The 20453-nt window shown below is 34.3% G+C and overlaps 3 protein-coding genes across 3 annotated transcripts in view; all 3 read right to left on the bottom strand.

Moving 5' to 3' along the window:
- The window catches only part of cbll1 (Cbl proto-oncogene-like 1, E3 ubiquitin protein ligase), a 10138-nt gene extending 10009 nt beyond the window's left edge, over positions 1 to 129 (bottom strand). Inside the window, exon 1 of the mRNA XM_051108291.1 lies at positions 1 to 129. This exon is cut by the window's left edge and continues 8 nt beyond it. The gene's annotated coding sequence lies outside the window, so the exon portion shown is untranslated.
- Positions 1 to 2749, bottom strand: part of mcat (malonyl CoA:ACP acyltransferase (mitochondrial)) — a 3093-nt gene extending 344 nt beyond the window's left edge. Inside the window, exons 1-4 of the mRNA XM_051108294.1 lie at positions 2057 to 2749; positions 1851 to 1938; positions 277 to 494; positions 1 to 130 (exon numbers count right to left, since the gene is read on the bottom strand). The exon at positions 1 to 130 is cut by the window's left edge and continues 344 nt beyond it. Of these exons, the coding sequence (XP_050964251.1) occupies positions 1 to 130; positions 277 to 494; positions 1851 to 1938; positions 2057 to 2455 (835 nt within the window). The 5' untranslated portion in view covers positions 2456 to 2749. The remainder of the gene's footprint in view (positions 131 to 276; positions 495 to 1850; positions 1939 to 2056) is intronic.
- Positions 2750 to 5513: 2764 nt separating this feature from the next.
- rap1b (RAP1B, member of RAS oncogene family) overlaps positions 5514 to 20453 on the bottom strand; it is a 77052-nt gene continuing 62112 nt past the window's right edge. Inside the window, exons 5-8 of the mRNA XM_051107365.1 lie at positions 17180 to 17320; positions 13594 to 13737; positions 6937 to 7052; positions 5514 to 6818 (exon numbers count right to left, since the gene is read on the bottom strand). Of these exons, the coding sequence (XP_050963322.1) occupies positions 6966 to 7052; positions 13594 to 13737; positions 17180 to 17320 (372 nt within the window). The 3' untranslated portion in view covers positions 5514 to 6818; positions 6937 to 6965. The remainder of the gene's footprint in view (positions 6819 to 6936; positions 7053 to 13593; positions 13738 to 17179; positions 17321 to 20453) is intronic.

Here is a 20453-nt window from a genome sequence, read left to right as displayed (position 1 = left end):
TTCCGAGAACGTCTCTCAGAGGTTCAACCGCTGGCTCCATCAGTGCAGTGTGAAAGGCCCCGCTAACTGGCAACAGTCGCGTTCTCATGAAGTTCAACTCTCTGGAATGGTTTTGAAGGAAATCCAAAGCCTGTGTGAGAGAAGTCAACATGAAATCAAAATGTACTGTAAATGATTCAGTAAAGCTGATCAAATTTCTAAAGACAAAACAATACACTAATACAATATTTTACATGCACAAAGCTCTTTGCATCGATTCCAAATGATTGATCTTACCTCTTTGTGGCCTGCTATTACTCTCCCATCTGGAAAAAGGTAGTTGGCAATGGCACACACAGGCTCTTGGATACCGAGAGACAAACAGTGCTCCCTAGCTTGGACGCAGGCGTGTTTGTAGTTGGCCTGAGGTCGGCCAATCACAGACAACATGCCACTAGATATTAGGTCAGAGGCCATCTGCATTGCCTCTGCCCTCACCTTTACTGCAAACAAAGCTGTGAGCAAAAAACAGGGCCATTATGACAAAATAAAAAACTGTCAGTAAGGTTATATTTCACTGCAGGATCAAAATGAAAAGGAAATAACATTTCGCATAACAAGACTACTTTTAAGTGCACTAAGATTTTTTTGGATTGTGTGACTACAGTATTTACTGTAATGCCTTTAATTTATAGTGATTTAGAAATTATATATATATATATATATATATATATATATATATATATATAATTATATATAATTTATAGGGAATTACATATGCATGTATGTATGTGTGTGTTTTTTTTTTAGTTAAATTTGGCATAATTTCAGTTGAAGTTTTAGCCATTTTGTTGTGTTTTTGTCATTTTAATTCTTTTTTAATTTTAATTCAATTAAATTTATTTCTATGTCACTTATAAATACTAATAACAAATATAACTAATATAACTTTTTTGTCATTTTAATTTGTTTTATTTCTTATTAATTTACGTTTTATTTATTTCAGTTTTACTAATTGTAGTACTTCAACTTATTTTTATATTTATATATATTTATATTTTAATTGATTAAGTTACTTCAATTAACAAAAATGACTTTTTAATAGTTTGTTTTAGTTTTTATTAAACACTAAAATGTCTTGACTAATTACGAAAATGTGGGTAAATGTGCTTAAATGTAAATGTAAAATGTGTTTAAATGTAGTAGAATTTTAGTTAAAGTTAGCTATTTTGTTACGTGCTTTTGTTATAATTTTAATTATTTTTTATTTCTATTTAACTTAAATTTATTCTTTATTATATTACGAGAAAGTGGGTAAAATGCTATCATAATACAAATACAAATACATTTATTTTAAAGTAAAATATTTTTTACTTTATTCAAAATATTATCTAGAAAACAAAAAAAAATGAAATATAAAATTGTATAATTTTAGTTTTAGCCATTTTGTTGTGCTTTTAAATATTTGTTTTATTTCTATTTAACTTAAATGTATTTTTATTTCAGTTTTAGTAATTTTAGTAAGTTAGTCATCAAAACAACATTTCTATTTTTCATTTAGGTTTTTAAGTTGTCATTTAACATTTACATTTTACTTTATTTATATATTGTTTATTTTCTTTAAGATTTTATTTGTAAGCTTTACTTCAGTTAACAAAAATAAATTTGTAATAGTCTGTTTTATGGTTTTTGTCATGTTTTTTTTTTTTTACCTTATTCAATATAACACATGCACAAATCAATACTTTATGGGAATCTATTACTTTCTTTTGATTTGGTGGTTAGATGTGATCTGAATGTGTTTTAGAGAGACTCACGCTTGTAAAAAATGCTATTCAAATACCTAATTTTGTATGTTTTACAAGTTTTACCTTCAGCGAAGTTCATTGCACCAGAGAAGACCAAAGCAGCAAATTCACCAACACTGAAACCTGCTGCAGTCACACAACTCTCAATAGCCTATAGATGGGGGTCAATGGATTTCACATTAGTACTGACCACATATTAATCATACATCAGGACACTGCCAAATCCCAATAGATTAGCTGTCAAGTGCTGTATCTTGTGGATAACTTACAGCAGGATTTTCATGGTTCAATCTTTCCACAGCAGCCAGTGAGCACACAAACACAGCTGGCTGGCAATGAACAGTCTTCACCAGATCTTTCTCGGGTCCATTTAAGCACAGAGACAGCAGGTCATACCCAAGCACCTTCTCAGCTACAGCAAACATCTCTTTGACAGTTCCATACTTTAATAGTCCTTTACCCATACCCACAAACTGACTGCCCTGCCCGGGGAACAGAAGGACGGACGCTTTCCCCGGAGCTCTCCGTGTTCTCCTGGGCTTCTCAGCCGGGCTGTCATCGGATGATGAGACGGGAACATCTGACAGTCGTCTGCAAAGGTAAACAGCCGACTTATTCCGAAACAAACCAACTGCACTACAACACCTGAGAGTCACGCTGAGATTCATGATAATAACGTTTATGCTGAAATGAAATTCAACATATATTTTTCATAATACGTTTCACTTTTACTTCGAACGGAAGTCAAATGGAAACCGCTGTTGTTTTGAAGCGTCACTCAAACACAACGCGCGCTTTATATCAACGTTTAGAAATCAAAATCGTTAAACCTTCAACATCACTCTCTTGTTTCCCACATGTCGTGTGTGTATTTTTCTTCTGTTAGTATAGTTTATCGTGTATAGTCTACGAAACGACAACAGCACGGCGACATCTTGTGTACTGGAGGTGATGTTCTATTAGTGATGGGAAGTTCGGATCATTTAACCGACTCGGACCTTTGAGTCTCGTTCAGCAAAATGAACGAATCTTTTTTCGAGTCATTTCGTTCAGTTTAGCAAAATATAATTAAAATGTTACCTGTTACCTCCCTAACACATCTACTGCTTACACAAACGTTGATCACACTTCAAACAAAACAAAACTGTAATGCTATAAGAAACAGAAAAGATTAATTCATTGTTTACCTGAGTCTTTAGTCTATGATTCGCTCACCTCGCCTCTTATCTGACAAGTTTTCGAGTCGTTCGTTCATCACGTGACAGCCTCATAAGGTGAACGAACGAGTCTAAAAACCCGAAGACTCAAGTGAACTAATTCCAGTACAGAAGCTAATAGGATGTTGCGCATGCGCGACTGAACGAATCACTCCCCGAGACGACTCGTTCGTCCCAAGTCACATTAAAGATTCGTTCAAAATGAACGAATCGTTCAAGAACGAGCCATCACAAACATTCATATCTTCCTACGCCCTTCAGTATATAACATGGACGTATTTGAATATATTTACAAAAGCGAGGTCTTTGCTAGGTGTCACGATAATGAGTTGTCATATTTAACTGTTGTTTAGATGTTATACCTTTATAAAGTTGGTTACAGTATATTTTGGAAAAAATAATGGTTTGTTGTTATATTAGCCTGTTGTCCCTGGTGAAAAAAACAGCATATGCTGGTAGGTATGTTTTGATGCTGGTTTAAGCTGGTCCTTAGCTGGTTGATGCTGGTCCTTGACCAGCAAAAAACAGCAAAGGACCAGCTTAAACCAGCTAAGGACCAGCTTAAACCAGCTAAGAACCAGCAAAAACCAGCATAAACCAGCAAAGGACCAACATAAACCAGCTAAGGACCAGCTTAAACCAGCATCAAAACATACCTACCAGCATATGCTGTTTTTTCACCAGGGGTTACATTCAAGATTTATGTAGTTTCATGAATTTCATGGTGATTTGCTCTTTAAAATTGACTAAAAAGTCATTAAATAGTCTAAAATAAAACATTTAAAATGACATGTCCATTGATCAACTTGTCAAACTATATTGTCAAATGATGTAACTGTACGTTACATTTTTAATCTTTTAATAAGTCTCCTTTTCTCACCAAGCCTGCATTTATTTGTTCCAAAGTACAGCAAAAACAGTAACATTTTGAAATATATTTATAATTTAAAGTAACTTTTTTCTATTTAAATCTATTTTAAAATGTAATTTATTTCTGTGATTTAAAAGCTGAATTTTTTGCTTATTTATTTATGCTTATTGCTTATTTATTTATTTAAACATTTATTATTATTATGTTGAAAACAGCTGTTTTTTTATTAATAGAAAGTTCAATATCTATTTGAAATAAAAATCTTTTGTAAAATTATAAATGTCTTTATCATCAATTTTGATCAATTTAAAGCATCCTTGCTAAATAAAAATATCAATTTCTATTTCTTTCTGTTCATCAGAGAATCCTAAAAACAACGTACTCAACTGTTTTAAATATTGATAATAATAATGATAATAAATGTTTCTTGAACAGCAAATCAGCATATTAGAATGATTTATGAAGGATCATGTGACAGGAAGACTGGAGTAATAATAATAATTCTTCTATTTAAGCTATATTCAAATAGAAAGCAGTTATTTTAAATAGCAAAAATAGCTGTATTTTGGATCAAATAGAGACTTGGTGAGCAGAAGAGAATTATTTAAACGACATTAAAAAATCTTACTGTTCAAAAACCTTTGACTTGTAGTGGTTTGTCTGCAAACGTCCAACAAATCTCGTTCCATTTAGACTACATAATAGTGATACATCTTACTAAACAGTGGTGTATTTTGAAGTGATGTAAGGTCTGAAATCACAGGTTGGACAGCAGACAGCATCTGAACGTATCATCAGTGGATAAAGCACTGGAGTAATCTTCCGTGTATACAAAACCAATATTTTTCGCCTGTAAACAAACCCCATCCATTATGTTTCTGTGAAATGAAAGATGACAGTCATCCCGTTTCCTTTCCTTCAATTCATGCACCAGACTTTCATTTTTCCCACTTTTTTTAACATAATACCACCTTTGGAGCAAACGCGTCATGACGTAACGTAAACGGTTTTGTTTTTTATTGGACTGACAGAAAACGCTGAAACAATACACAAAACATTCAAGTGGCAAAAACTGGCTTCTCGGGAGCCCTTGCATGGCAATCCAATTTATTAAACTACAGATGCTTGGTTATACAAAATTGCACCACTTTTAATTAAGGCTTTTAAGTTGACACTTGGCAACCCACCCACCCGTTCCACCCTTTCCACCCTCAACCCACCGGCCATCAGAAGCAGACGATGTTGCATTCGAAATACTGCGCTTCTGTCTCAATCCTGGTCGTCACATTAAGTATGTTTTTTCCTTTTTTTTCTTCAGTGTTTTCCCTCAGAACCTAAAAAGCATCAAGGCATTTGCTTGCAGCAATCTTTAAAAAAAACACGACTCGTATTGTTAACCCCCGGTGTCCGCTGCTGCTCGGACACTCCGTAGGAGTCGTGTTCTTCACTTTACACAGTGCAAATCCTCAAAGCATTCATAAACAATTCATTACGTGTACATACCGCATGCTGCACCCTGTAAAGAGTCATTTCGATGTTTAAAGAGACCGGTATCGAATGCTACCATCGGGCATTCGGCTCTTATGAACACTCTTTATGATGTACAATTAATCTTTTAATTTTTTTAATCAATTCCCATTTCTCGCTTAACACAAAATCCCCACACCCCACATTCAGTTAATCCAACAGTAACGAAGACAGAAAACAGGGCAAATTATTACAAAGTCGAAACAGTCACTAACAGACATCTTTTCTCCTCACTCTTTACTGACAGGATCCAATATTTGGTTTTCATATCCTCAGTTTACACCAGATGCATCGCAAGCAGGGAAAGGGGGCAAATTTGAGTATCTTGTTGTACACTTTGTCATTCCTGTGTATTAAAAACCCCAATTCTTTAAAATATATACTGTCCTACGTTTGATCAGGATCAAGAGGGATTTGACTATTTATTACGAGACCACCCAAAAGATGAACTTCAGACGGATACTAAAACTAAACTGTCAAACCCTTTCTTTTTTTAATACCCCTTTTTGAAAAAAAGCCTGCTGTACAAAGTTCTTCGTAAACAAAAAAATCCGGCATGGCGTATGAGCTGGACCTAAGATGATAGAAATGAATCCTCAGGAAAAATAAGAAAAAAAGACTAAAAGGTCTTAACACGTATTTGAAGGCAACATCTGAGGCTAAGGACAATGATAGTGACAGAAAAAAAATTATATTTTTTAACTTTTTACATGTACATCATTGTATCCACAGGTTTTCCTAAGTAAAACTCATCAATAGCCATTGTGAATATAACATCTCCATAGAGCAAAAAAAATCTAGTAATTTTATAAAAGAGAAAAAAAGGCAGAAGATAGTGAAATCATGTTTAGAGTAAAAGCAAAACAAAGTTACAAAATATTCATCAACAAACAAACAAAAAAAAAAAGGAGTGAAAGTTAGCTGTAAGAATGGTTTATATAGGAGCTCTTTGGACTTCCTCTCCTCTCTGGCTAAAATAGTGGTGTTTATAAATATCATTGTAATTGCCATGGCAACGTGCACAGCCTGGTTACACATTCCTCCTTACATTTACAACGGTGGCTGTCTCCGTTAGCGATAACACTGCGTGTAGGCTCTGTATTTTTTAAAATTCTTTTTGTCTAGCTTTGTATTCATTTACTTATTTTTTTATTCAGTTGCATACAGTTAGAATATATATTTATATATTTATATGTAAAAATCTCTTTCTCGCGACACTGGAAAGTGATGATGGTTATCTATGTGCAAAAAACTGTCATGGTACTGTAGCCTTGAATCCGTTGGTTGGTTGTTGTTTGGTTGGTTGGTTGGTTTGTTTGTTAAAGGGGCATCACCACATAGGAAAGTCCATTCGATGTTAGGTTTTAGTAACGTCGGAATGCTGGCACTGCTGAAAGACACAGCAGTAAATCAGACCTGCAGGAAGACAGGATAAAAAAAGTGCAATCACTTTGAGATCTAAACATTAGCCGTTTTTAAAAAGGGTGTCAGAAGATTGATTGTGATGAGCTGCCAGTCATAACTGAGATCCTACCTGGCTCAGAGCAAAAGAACAGCTGTATATTAGAGCAGCTGGCAGGTGGACTTTTTGCGTGCCTTTCCAGGTACTGGAGTTTTCCTGTTGATTTGCCGGACCAGGTCATAGAAGATCTGCAGAGACACAAAAAGCATTTCTTGTCATCCAACTAGATGTGTTTATCTTTGATTTCAGCAGGCGTTGTAGGTGTCTGCTATGTCAGAGAGTCACTTTGGCTCTTAAATAGTTTTGTACAGTTAACATGAAATTACTGACATATTCACCATTCAATGCATATTATGCAAAGTAGTTTTACTTTTAAAATACATAAAAATAAAAACAGAACACAACAAAAACTAATCCAAAACAAAACACACAAAAATGTACTGTTTAGAAATTATGTATAAAATGCATTAAAAAAAACAAAAACAAAACAAAAACAACATTTGTAATGTTTACAGAATTGATCAAATACATCAAAATAAACAAAAACAAAACAAAACCCAAACAAAACACAAAAATGTTTTCAAATAATTCATAAATACATCTAAATAAAAACAAAACAAAGAAAAGAAAAGAAACATTTAAATGTTTAACAAATTATTTACAAAATATATCAAAATAAAAAGAAAACACAAACCAAAACACAAAAACCAAACTAAAGAAAAACAAAAATGTTATGTTTAAAAAAATATTTATAAAATACATCTAAATAAAAACAAAACACACAAAGAAAACAAAACACAAAAACCAAACCAAACAAAAATTGCAATGTTTACAAAATTGATAAAATTCATCAAAATAAACAAACAAAAACCAAAACAAACCCCAAAAACCAAACACAACTTTTTAAAACATTATTTATAAAATACATCAAAAACACGCAACAAAAGAGAATCACAAAACTCAAACAAATCAAAGCAAACCAAACAAAACAAAAAATTGAATGTTTGAAAAATAATTTATAAAATACATCTAAATAAAAACAAAACAAAAAACAAAACAAAGAATACAAACATTTGAATGTTTAAAAAATTATTTACAAAATACCAAAGCACAAAAACCAAACAACAACAAAAAAAACTAAAGGAAAACAAAAAATGTGTTAAAAAAAATATTTATAAAATACATCAAAATGAAAACAAAACACACAAAAACACACAAAAAAACAAAACAAATAAATACATTAAAAAAAAGACAACAAAAAAACCCAAACCAAACAAAACAAACACAAAACAAAAAAACAAGCAAAACAAAACAAAAATAAAAATGTTTAACATTTTTTCTTAAATACATCAAAAAAAACAAGACAACAACAAAAAAACAAACAAAACACAAAAACCAAACCAAACAAATGGTTTAAAAAATATTTATAAAATACATTAAAATAAAAATAAAACAAAACAAAAACCAAAACACACACAAAAAATGTTTTTTAAAAAAAAAATTAAATAATACATCAAAATAAAAACACAAAAACCAAATCAAGCAACAAAAAACAAAATAATCAACCTGTCATATGAACACCATGATCCAACGACCCACATTTTTCAGTTATTTCCCATCGACAGAAAGACAAAAATCAATGGCTGTCCTGCATTTGTTTAACTCATAAATGTTACATTCCTGAAGTAAAACACAAACCACTTTCATGTTGACCAAGTTTTTTATCTGGGTCTTTTCAGTTGTAATAACTTTCAGTATGATTTTGAAGTCAAGTCACCATGACACACCCTTACTAACCAATCCAAGTTAACTTTATACTAATTTTATTTGCATGTGTAATGATATGTGGACACCGTATGTTGTCTGCTTTATGGCAGTAAGATCAGATTAATAGCGAAAATACAAAACTCAGATGGTGTTTTTAAATTGTGGCTTTTACAAACAAATCTAATGTGTCTACTTGGCTCTCGAAATGGGTCGAGAACTGGCGCACCAGACTGAAACTGAGAGAAATCACTCAGTCAGAGGTGTGGACACTTCCCCACACAGATGTTTGCAGCTCCCAGAAGGGAAAACCAGCTCCTGCTGCATCATCAATCAGTTCCACACAACATCTGCAGATTTTACACAATGACCAGAGATAAACTAGGCTATTGTAGCAGACAGAAACACAACTGCATGTTAAACAACACTGGTAATATAGCAGGATTTGTAACAAGATCTCTGCCAGCATGTGTTTTGTAGAGAGACAGATTTGGGATGCGAGTTGAGAAGGATAAGCTTATAATCCATTCTTTGCTATACATAACAACAGATGATCTCAGTTACGCCAGATAAACAGATGCAGAAGTACACAACGCACCTTACTAAAAGGTTTTGACAATCAGCACAAAGTAGCAAACTTATGCAGAGCAAATGGACTTGCCTAAACCCTTTCAAATCAATAAATGGCTTTTTTCCTTCATTTACTGAATGGAAAACTGATAAACAAAAATATATAGATGCAATTCAAAGTCAGAGAGAGAGCAAATTTCCTTTCCAATCCTGTAATTTCCTGTCTAATTGGTTTTTGTCATTGTTTTGTCCATGAAAACTCCTTTTAAACTTTGTCCTTTGAACTCAGAAATGTCTTGCAGAAAATGGTATGAATTAAAAAAAAAAAAAAAAAAAAAAAAAAAATTATATATATATATATAGCTGCAAGCTTTACAGCGATTCTAGCGCTTTAAGGCATTTAAGCATATGAAAAAACGCATTACATATTATTTAGCAAGCCTGTAACCAACTAAATCAATGATTTCAAAAAGCATTTTTGGCAAAAACAGCTCATTTGCCAAAGAAATATGATGTTTTTTAATGTTAATGACTGTTATGGCAGCGGTGGTCTGACCTCCCTAAAACTTTGCATGCTTGTTTCACTTGTCACTTGTCGCATTTGCTCACCAGGTTTTGTGAAGTTTTGAGCATTTATTTAGGCTTTATAGGCTTTTAGGTATATTTCGACAGGTCCCTTTTCCAAACGACCCCATTATAGTTTCCCAAAGGGTAAATTTTAAAATTTTCTTGATAATTATTGACCTAGAGAGTCCAGAGAATTGCACTGCATTGTTGTTTTTTTCCAGATTGAGTGAAAAACCTAGGACTAGTTCGCAAAAGTAGGTTTTTCACATCTTCTCAAGCATTTAACCAATGATCCATGTTACTAATAGTCTTTAGAAAAGCTTACATTGCATTTTCTTTTCATCTTACCTCTGTATAATGCATGTGAACAGTATTTAAAAACAATGCAACTATGTTTACAGCCGTTCCATAAGCGCCACCTGCTGGTAGAGAACGTACTTGCGTCTCATTCAGCCCGTCTGCTGTCTCAGTTTCGTTCAGATTTGTTTTATGTAGCATAATACCACAAAGCTAAGGACATACCATTCTGTTTTTTGCTTTCGATTCTGAAATTATACAATCTATTTTACATTAATGTAGCATGTTTGTTTGGATTATGATTAAAAGTAGTTCTGCAACTTTTTCAGGCATTCTGATTAGTATAAACGCATAGTCATCAGTCGCAATACGCGTTTGTGAACTGCGGTTTTTCGGCTTTGCATTTAAATAATTTCCTTGTTTTATTTCTCTCGAAATTTGCAATGTGTGCCCATGATTTCACATGCTGACATGAGGAAATGCCTCCCTGTTTATATTTGAAAAAGCAACACTTGCAGAGCATTTGCCTTTCTAAACCTGCTGTCCAACAAAAGAGAACATTATAACTTAATTTTACTTCACAGCATCAGTCGAGTGTCTGAAATAACTTCCTTTTGTGATCCGATGTGGCTTCTTATCATAGAATGAGGCAGACAATATATTCTATACTGTATGTCGATTAGCAATGGCTTACAAATATACTCAATCATTACGAAAACACCCGAGATGGCTTGAAGAACACAGATAAACCATATATTATTGCAGACGAGTGTTTATTGTCCTTACATTTCATCATTCAAAATGTTTAATCTTGTTTTTATTCAGTTACAGCAATAGTGATGCCTTTATCCATATAAGAGAAGCTGGAACGGAACATAATCAGTGCTACTTTAACGCAAATGTGGATTTTCTGCACGAGAGCGCCCTCTGGCGTCCAGTATGAATGAAACCCATCTGATTTCGTGTAAAAATCTGAAAAATAGTACTAGACAGACATATAATAATCCATGCTTTTTACAGTTTACGGAGGTTTACAGGAGTATTTTGTTGTTAATTAGATGCAAAAAAAACAAACAAAAAAAACACAAAAACACACTGACGTGGCAAGCTATCAGAACCGAACCGAACCAAAAAACGTGGTTAAAAACCGAGGTACGTATTGAACCGTGGACTAACTGTATTGTTGCATCCCTAGTAATTAGAAAAACCGTGATAAACTGTCAAACCACCAGAATCCTAAAAAAAAAAAAAAAAAAAAAAAAACACGATAGATTATATACAGATGTGCCGTTTCCTACTACTTTTAATTCTATACTGACTATTAGTTTTCAGTCATTTTGGGCTTAAAAATGAGAAAAAGCCCATGTTGGAACTTGTGACTGAGAAGAAACATGAAAGCTTGTGAAAAGTAAATCGCTCTGGCTGCATTAACTGAAAGTGATGAATCACTTCGACTGTGGTCACTCGCAGCTGAAGTTCCTCATTATCTTATTGAGAGAGCTCCAACCGAAGATCCATTAAATCGGTATCTGGATTTCGCTTACGGGAGAGTCTGAGACTTTAATGATGATGCAGGTCTGTGCTTTGACACAAGTAAATGAATAATCCTGGAGCAACGCCCAAGCGTGATAAAAAAAAAAGCTGAAGCTGACTTCAAATCATCACCTTCTGCCCTCCAGTAACCTCTCATAAACTACAAGACTGACTCTAGACCAGCACAGGGGTTTCATATAACTCAGTGTGTAAGGAGAGTGATCACAGTCATACTGCTTTAACCAACTGAATGAACTCAAAGCTGCTCTATGTTATGTAGGCAGAGTCGTGCTGCTCACAAAAGGACGCTCTGTGTCCGACTTTTGCAGCTGACTGCCTGCTTCGCTAATGTGTGACTGCGCTTTCATGGAGAGATATCACTAGCTGACAATGACACTGTTCTGAGACCTCAGCAGAGAAGAGCAGCTCCATGGTGACGCCAGCACAGGCATGTCAGAAGACAACCAAAGCCTGGCCCCGGCTGAAAAGACTGGGGAAAAGATCACGCCCATACACAGCCTATGCTAGCTTTAACTAAGATTTAAAAAACACCTTTTTAGACTCACCTCTCAATTCCAAGATTTAAATACTTAAAAAATTAAAAGGGATATAATGCAAAAGCTTATATATGAATATTCCTGTGATAAACAGTTTAGAGTAAGAAAAACAAATCTGTGTGTTCAGTGATCATGGTAAGAAAAATAAATACATAAAAAGTCAAATTTAAACTAAACTATAAAAACACTGTGCAAAATTAATGTTTATTTAATCTTAAAAAATTAAAAATATATAATTTTAAAGTTATAGATTTTTTAATACAAATGTTAGCTTGTACAGGAATGATTTTTATACTATTTCTTAGCATAAACTACCACTGCATTTAGATTTTTTACATATATAGGCAACATGTATACAAAATGTTTATTTTATTATTTATTATAAATCATTTCATTATGAATTATTATTCAAAAGTATTATGTAAAACTATAATTAAAAATTAATACTAATACTAGCTGTTTATATATTCAGATATAAATATATATGACAGTATTCAAAGTTTAATGCAAATTCTAATGATTTGATTATTATTGCACATAATTATTAAAATTCAAGTAAAATCTTTGGGCATACTTACTTACTATTATTATTATTTTTTTATTATTATTTTTTTTATCATGACTATTTTTCACATTTTAGAATAATATTTAGTGAATTAATCCAAATGGAAATATGGGGAACATGAAAAATGTTAAACAAATTAAATTTTGTATTTAATATTTTTACCATGTCAAAACACTTTTTTTTTTTTTTAAGAAATTACAAAAAAAGTTTTTAAGTTCACAGACAAAATGGAAATCAATAAAATCAAGATTTTTATAAATGCATATAGAGCTTTAAAATAAAAATAATAATAAATATTAAGTATATACCAGTCTTATATTAGTATTTATGTGCAACATCGCATTTTGGTTTTATATTTTCAGTTATTATTTATTTTGAGTTTTAGCAAAATTGTTATGTACCTTTGATTTTTTTTTTATTAGATTGTTTTAAAATATTTCTATTTAGCTTTATTTTATTTCAATTTTTGTAATTTTAGTACTTCAACTTACACTTTATTTATTTCAGTTAGTTGCCACTACAATATTTAACATTTTTAAAGTAAACATTTTTCACATATTTTATTTCTTTTCTTTTTAGTTTAGTTTTATTGCAATTACCAAAAACAATTTATTCAACTGACAATTTTACAATTTATTTCAGTTAGTTTATATATTATAGTTAGTTTCCCAACTTTCCTTAGTAAATATTGTTTCTTACACCAATTTTTTCAGCTACACCATTTACAAACATTCTCTATTCACCTTAATTAAAACATTACCATGATTTTCTTAGAAATAAGTAAATACGGTCTTATATCATAAAAACTCTTTTAACATGAGATGTAACATAATGTATAACGAAAGGCCTTATTTTCCATCTATAGGTCATTCTCACCTCATTGACGTTAATCTTGGACTTTGCAGAGGACTCCAGGAAAGCACAGCTGTTCCACTGACGGGCGAGATTCTGGCCCTGTTCCTTCCCGACCACCCTCTCGTCTTCCAGATCACACTTATTACCCACAAGAATCATCGGCACCTGGAAGGAAACAGTTTGATTGAGTTTTCCAATTGAAATGAATCCTTTAAGGATGCCTTAAAATATCAGGTGATAAGGTTTAGATTTGTCTGCTCGAGAAGTAATTCATTAGCATTTTCAGCACACCACTGAGAAGTACTGAAGTGACTGATTAGATTATAATAGGAAGGAAAAAGCAACAGTTAAAATAAAAGTTTACATGGTCATCATTTCCATGCTTCTCTATTTGTTTTTCACCAAGGGAGCTATTTAGAGACATTAGCAGAAACTGTGTTGCTACATTAGCAGAAATCATTCTTAAGGGATCCACAGTTTGCAACAGCTGTTGTGATTCTTTAATTGAAAAAGATACAAAAAAGAGGGAATAAAAGAGATAGACAAAACCCCTTTGGTCATTTTCGAGGCTCGTGATGAATTCGTTTTTGCATACAGCATCACAAACGCAGCTAAAAACTCCCACACAACTCTCGGTTTTTCGACCTAGAGACGGACCAGATATCATAGCAGAAGTGAAACTATGAGACACAGCATTTGCATGTATTTCCAGCAGATACTTTTAAAGCAACAAGGAAACTGTCATATTACATAAACGATATAGACCAAAAGCAAGTAGCCCAGGCAGAATAAATAACCGAAACGTCCTGTGTTAAATCAGCTGAGCTGAGGAAGTGGACAGAAATAGCGCAGGTCAACTGAGGTCGTCACGCTATCATCTTTCTGAGAAACTGTTTAGAATGAGTTCTTACACACACACACACCTTTCACACAGATTAATTTCCTCCCAACAAACTTGGCCGCAATTCAATCTAAGCCTTGTCCGACTTTGTGACAAAAGACACTATATCTTACGGGACGTTCACACGTAGTTATTTTTACAAAAAGTAGTAAGTCATTTACAATGAAATTTGAATTTATCTTGTTCATGATGTGATGCATTAAGAGCACGTTTCCAGTGGCGTAAGTGGTAAAGAGAATAACTACTGTTTTTGACAGGTGGACGAGTTCGCGTCAACCTATTTCTGAAACCATTCTTCTGCTTTTTCACATCTCATTTTCCACTGGAAAGGCATTCGTTTTCAATAAAAATAAAAATGAAGGAAATAATCGAAAAGTTTGAATAAAGCATCGGGTAGGGTTAGGTGCTTTGTTTACTTTGCTGTGTTACAGGAGTGCAGCAGGCGCGAATATTCCCTAAACACAACCAGTATAGACACTGATGCGGTCAGGACTGTGGCACCCGCTTCCTTTGAAATATGTTTGATGATTGCAAATGGGGGCGGGAACTCCAAAAGTGGGCAGAACCTCCAAAACGGGGCGGGGTTTCATCACACGAAGACTTTCACCATTGGCTTCAGCCAACTGTTATTGACTTAGGTTTCAAAATAAAACTTTAGAAATTAAACATTGTTTCTATTTGTTTTAAAATAAAGCTAAATATGCTACATGAATAAATATGCTCAGTGAGAGCAGAGCCCAAAGCTTGTGACCAGTGGTGTTCAGACTGGAGTTAGTACCTCTTCTCAACGATATAAACGGGAATCCCCCGCAAGCTCCCCTGTGAGCCGTCACAGTGCAGCGCAGGGGAAAGGAAATGGGGGCATCCCGGGACTTGAAATTCGCAGGGTAGGAGGGTGTAGTGACGCTGAGTGTAACTAAAAAGGTCCCAATGTCCGGTGAGGTCCGGTTGGGGAGTTACGGAACGGCCCAGCGATCTTATATCGCGTAATTTTATTAACCGTTTACCCACCACGCTATTCAGCGCTAATCCCACCGTGCAGTCAATTTCACTGGTTAAGGTTAGGGTCAGGTGTGGGGTAGGTTTAAGGGTTAGCATTGTTTGTAACATAGTGTAGGAAATCAACACCGTGATTGACACAACCAATAAAACCTTTAGAATCAGCTGTGGGGCGGTCAATTCGTGCAAATGATGCGAATCGCATGAATTGTGCGTTTTGGGCGTTTGATACACGTAACACGTGATTCACACAAGTTGCAAAAATCTGAACTTTGGCGAATATTCGCACCATGTTAACCAATCAGGAGCTTGCTCTAGTAGTGACGTGATTACGAAGTAGCGAGCGCACGCAGAAATCTGAAACAACAATGGAGGACAAAATCATTGTCGCTACATGTGGATACCCGGAGCTGTACGATACATCTTCGTACTTTTATAGAAACGGAAATAAAAAGGATCTTGCTTGGAAGAAAGTGAGTGAGGAGGTTGGACAATCTGGTAAGTTGTAAAAAATGCTCTTTACTCAATTTGAGCTATATACATATTGATGGACTGATCTGATGGACCCAGACACGGTGCCAAACAAGCTACCCTCTCAACAAAATCCATGTCAGCCATCTCGCAACGAGACTGGAGCCGCCTGGCAGAAGCCCCTCCCATGACGAAGTGAATTTCACCCGCGATTGAAGCAAATAAATTCAAAATGTCCAAGCGTCCAACTATGCATGAATAGCGCAATTTATTCGCGCAAGTCGCTTCCGGTGTGAAAGAACGCCTAAAAATGTGGAAAACGCTAGGCACGCCAATTGCTCCGTCATTCCAAAGCACTCTGTAGCTTGCACTTCCGTGGCGTCTGCCGTTGCTAAGCAACCATGACCCGCACACTCAATAAAGATGCGAAAGTTTCAAAGGACAAACGGATTTCTAGCACTAAAAATCACTTGCTGTAGCTCTGCTACTAAATTACTATCCTTGTACAGCTATGATCATCTGTTTCTCCATCTTGGCTGAGCTTTCAATGTTGTTATGGGACAGGATGAAGCTAATTGGTTGGTTCTTGTCACATGACCCGTGGTGCGCTTGGGGCATTCTGAAAAGTTGAGATGTTTTCACCTGAAAAAACCAAGCGTGTCGCGACCACGTCACTTCCGTCATGAGCGCGGCTGCCGTGCGTCTACATTTGAAATAAGGAACTTGAGCGTGCAAAAGACTATATGCGAACGGCCCCTAAAAGTGCACAGACATATTTGCCGAATTAGAGACAGGTCCCACCCACGTTCAATGGTTCCGGCACCTATGATTAAGAGAGTTCCAAGAAGTTCTATCTGTAGTCATGTTAGTTTCATATGGTTTTGAGGAAAACAACAAGAAAACATTATCATTATGCCTATTAGCGATCTCCAGCGATAACGTTTATAAAACAATCATAATAAACATGAAGTAAACTCAGCCACAAATTGTTTGCTTGCCCAACCAGAACTGTCAAACAGAGAGAGGTGGACAGAAAGGGAAAAACTCTGCTCTTATGTCAACAAAGACGAGGCTCTTCACAGCTGAAAGGTCACCCTTATTGACAATGGCGAGCATGAGGGCTCATGGTGGGTGTGAAAAAGCTGATACTGGTACTGAAGCTATCAAACCACAGGGTGAGATGAAAGCAAAAACAAGTGTTTCTGTAGATGTTGTGGAGTGCTGGACAAGACTCACATCATCCGTGTCTTTGACCCGCAGAATCTGTTCTCTCAAGTCCTGCAGATCGTTGAAGGTGGACTGTGCTGTTATGGAGTATACTAGTGCAAAGCCCTGGCCGTTCTTCATGTACAGGTCCCTCATGGCTGTGAATTGTTCCTGAGTGGGAGAGAAAGAGGAGGCGAAGTGAGGAAGTGTTCAGATAGTGTATGGAGAAGTTGAGGTACTGAAGGCCAAAATTAAAAAAAAAAAAAAAAAAAATTCTAAAACACTCCAAAATATTTATAGTAAGTACAGAGCACTTTTTTTGAAGTCACAGATTCCAAACATGGAATAACACACTTGATACCAACATATTATAATTATGATTACATAAAATTACAAAAGCACAAACATGATGAGACTTTAAATGGTCATATGATTTTAATAAACAATATGTTTGTAAGGTAAATTCCATTTGTATTTAACTTGGAAACACCAGATGAAACAGGAATTAAAACTTCCATGTAATATATTTTTTTAAATATTAAATATTTTTACTTAGCACTATCAAAAGCAACAGCAAAGACATTTATAATAGTGCTGTCAAACAATTAATCGTGACTGCATTCAAAATGAAAGTTTTTGTTAACATAATATCTGTGTGTATGCTGTGTATATTTATTATGTATATATAAATACACACACATGTATATATTTAAGAAAAATATGTTATGTTTTTAATGTTTATATATAATATAAATTACATTAATATAAATATATACATGTAAATGCATGTACATATTTTCAAAATATATGCTTTATTTGTCTGTATTTATATATACATAATAAATATACACTGTACACACACGTTATGTAAACCAAAACTTTTATTTTGGATGCGATTATTCAATCATGATTAATCATTTGACAGCACTATTTATAATTAAATAATTATTATATCACAGTTCTTTTGATTTGATGATTGATTTTTGACGTTTTCACAAAAATATTAAAACAGCACAACTGTTCTATGCAAGTCTGTTTCCGCCACTAAAAAAAAAAAGAAAAAAAAAAAGGTAATTAAGTTATTAAGTCTCTCAAATTTCAGGTGTTTTTTCTGAGAAAAAAAGTAAGATTTGCGAATTTATATTTCATAATTCTGATTTTTTTCTTCCAATTTTATTTGATTTTTTCCCCTCGCAATTCTGACCTTTTTTTTTGTTTCAGAACTGTGATATGAATAATATGAACTTGTAATTGTGAGTTATAAAATCAGAATAGCGGGATTTAAATTTGCAATTGTGAGAAAGTCAGAACTGAAAATTCTTGAGTTTATATCATGGAATTTAGATTTTTTCCCCACAATTCTTAGTTTATATCTCCCAATTCTGATTTTTCTCACAATTCAAAGTTTTTATCTCGCAATTCTGACTTTTTCCCCTCACAATTCTGTTTTTACATCTCCCAATTCTGACTTTTTTCTCTCGCAATTCTGAGAAAACTGAAAATGAGGGGGAAAAAAAGACTGCTGTCTTCTAGGAATTCAGCATCTATACATCACAATTCTGACATAATACCTTGCCAATCTGAGAAAAAAAAGTCACAATTATGAGATATAAACTTGCGATTCTGAGAAAAAAGTCTGAATTGTAAGTTTACATCTCACAATTCTGACTTTTTTTTCTCAAAATTGCAAGTTTAATTTTCACAGTTCTGAGTTTCTCGCAATTTGAGAGTTTGCAACTGCGAGTTTATATCACACAGTTGTGAGAAAAAAGCCAAAATTCCGAGATGTAAACTCACAAATGCGAGAAAAAAAAGTCAGAATTGTGAGATAAAAAGTTGCAATTAACTTTCTTTCTTTTTTTTTTAATTCAGTGGCAGAAATGAGCTTTCAGTGTTTTCAATTTTGCTAAAAGAATAGAATATTAGAATAGCAAATTTGATTTCTGAAGGATCATGTGACACTGAAGACTGCAGTAATGTGTGCTGAAAATTCAGCTTAGCCATCACATGAATAAATGACATATATAAAAATATTTAAGAAAGAAATCATTTATTTTAAGTTGTAACAATATTTCACATTAAAAACCTGATTTTTTTTTTTTTTTTTCTTCTCACACTGTGTTTCTGAATGAACTTTGGCTCAGGCAGACCGCTCTTGTCCTGTATGATCTAAACGTCAAGTGACCTGATAAGGTGTGAAGTTAATAAGGCCACAAGCACATCCGTGACTTCACAGCTTTGTTTCCTCTGGGCCAGTGTGCTGAATGTGGTCAGAGCTTCAAAACCCAAAGGAGAATAAATGGTTGTCAAAGGTAACGTAATGTGTAATGTGTCTAGGAAGGCTGTGGAGGAGAAATAATGATTTTATTCTCCAGAGGACACAACAGTGTCTCATTAAATGTGCTAGTGAGTGGGCATGAGCTCATGATTTGTGGGGGGAGAAATCCACACAAACAAACTCAAAGAATTGCAGCCTTTCTTTCTTCCATGAAGATATTTTCAGAATGTTTCGATCCTTTTTGGAACTTAACAAGTCACCATTTACTTTGAATACAAGGAAAACAGCAGCATAAACATTCTTTGAAATATCACCTTCAGTGTTCCACAGATTAAACAAAGTTATATATTTTTGGAACAACATGAGGTGAGTATGATGCCAGAATGTTATTTTTAACTAATACTTCTTTATGCCAGATTTTAACTGTTGTTAATCAACATTACACAACAAGCAAGTTTGTTCACAAGTGACTGACTTTGTGGTTTCAACTTTATGGTTGCAGGATTTAATTAAAATTATGCTTCTTTTTTGCAACTAGCACTAGACTGAATATTACTTTGACCATTTCAGATCAAGTCCCAGTCCTACTGTACATAAACCGAAGCCAATTTGTAGTTCACATCTCTGACAGGAATATTCTCAGCTTCTTTGGCTCGGTTTCATTTGACCGTGGCTCCATTCTGGGGCAGAGAGCCCAAGGACAACATTCACCATCTGTCACCACAACTCAGAGTTGTAAAACAGGGGCTTGCAGAACTGGAAATATGTCCTTACTCCCCATAGGGGCCAAAATCGCTCTCTAACCTCCAGCACCTGTATGAGACGAGGCCGGCCACGTAAACCCACATGCACACACTTATTTATCGTTTAACTAATCCGTGGGCAAATGTAACACACTTAGTTGTGCTACGGTCAAGATACACAATCAGCATCAGCTCTGAGAAATTTTCAACAACAACAAAAAATCTGATTTAACAAGTTTGATTTGTTTCTTCTGCAATCAAAGGTTTTAATGCCACTGAATTC

Source organism: Labeo rohita, chromosome 4, assembly GCF_022985175.1.
Source record: "Labeo rohita strain BAU-BD-2019 chromosome 4, IGBB_LRoh.1.0, whole genome shotgun sequence".
NCBI classification, from domain to species: Eukaryota; Metazoa; Chordata; class Actinopteri; order Cypriniformes; family Cyprinidae; genus Labeo; species Labeo rohita.
The sequence above is the reverse complement of the archived record's forward strand: the minus strand, read 5'-3'. Positions and strand labels throughout refer to the sequence as shown.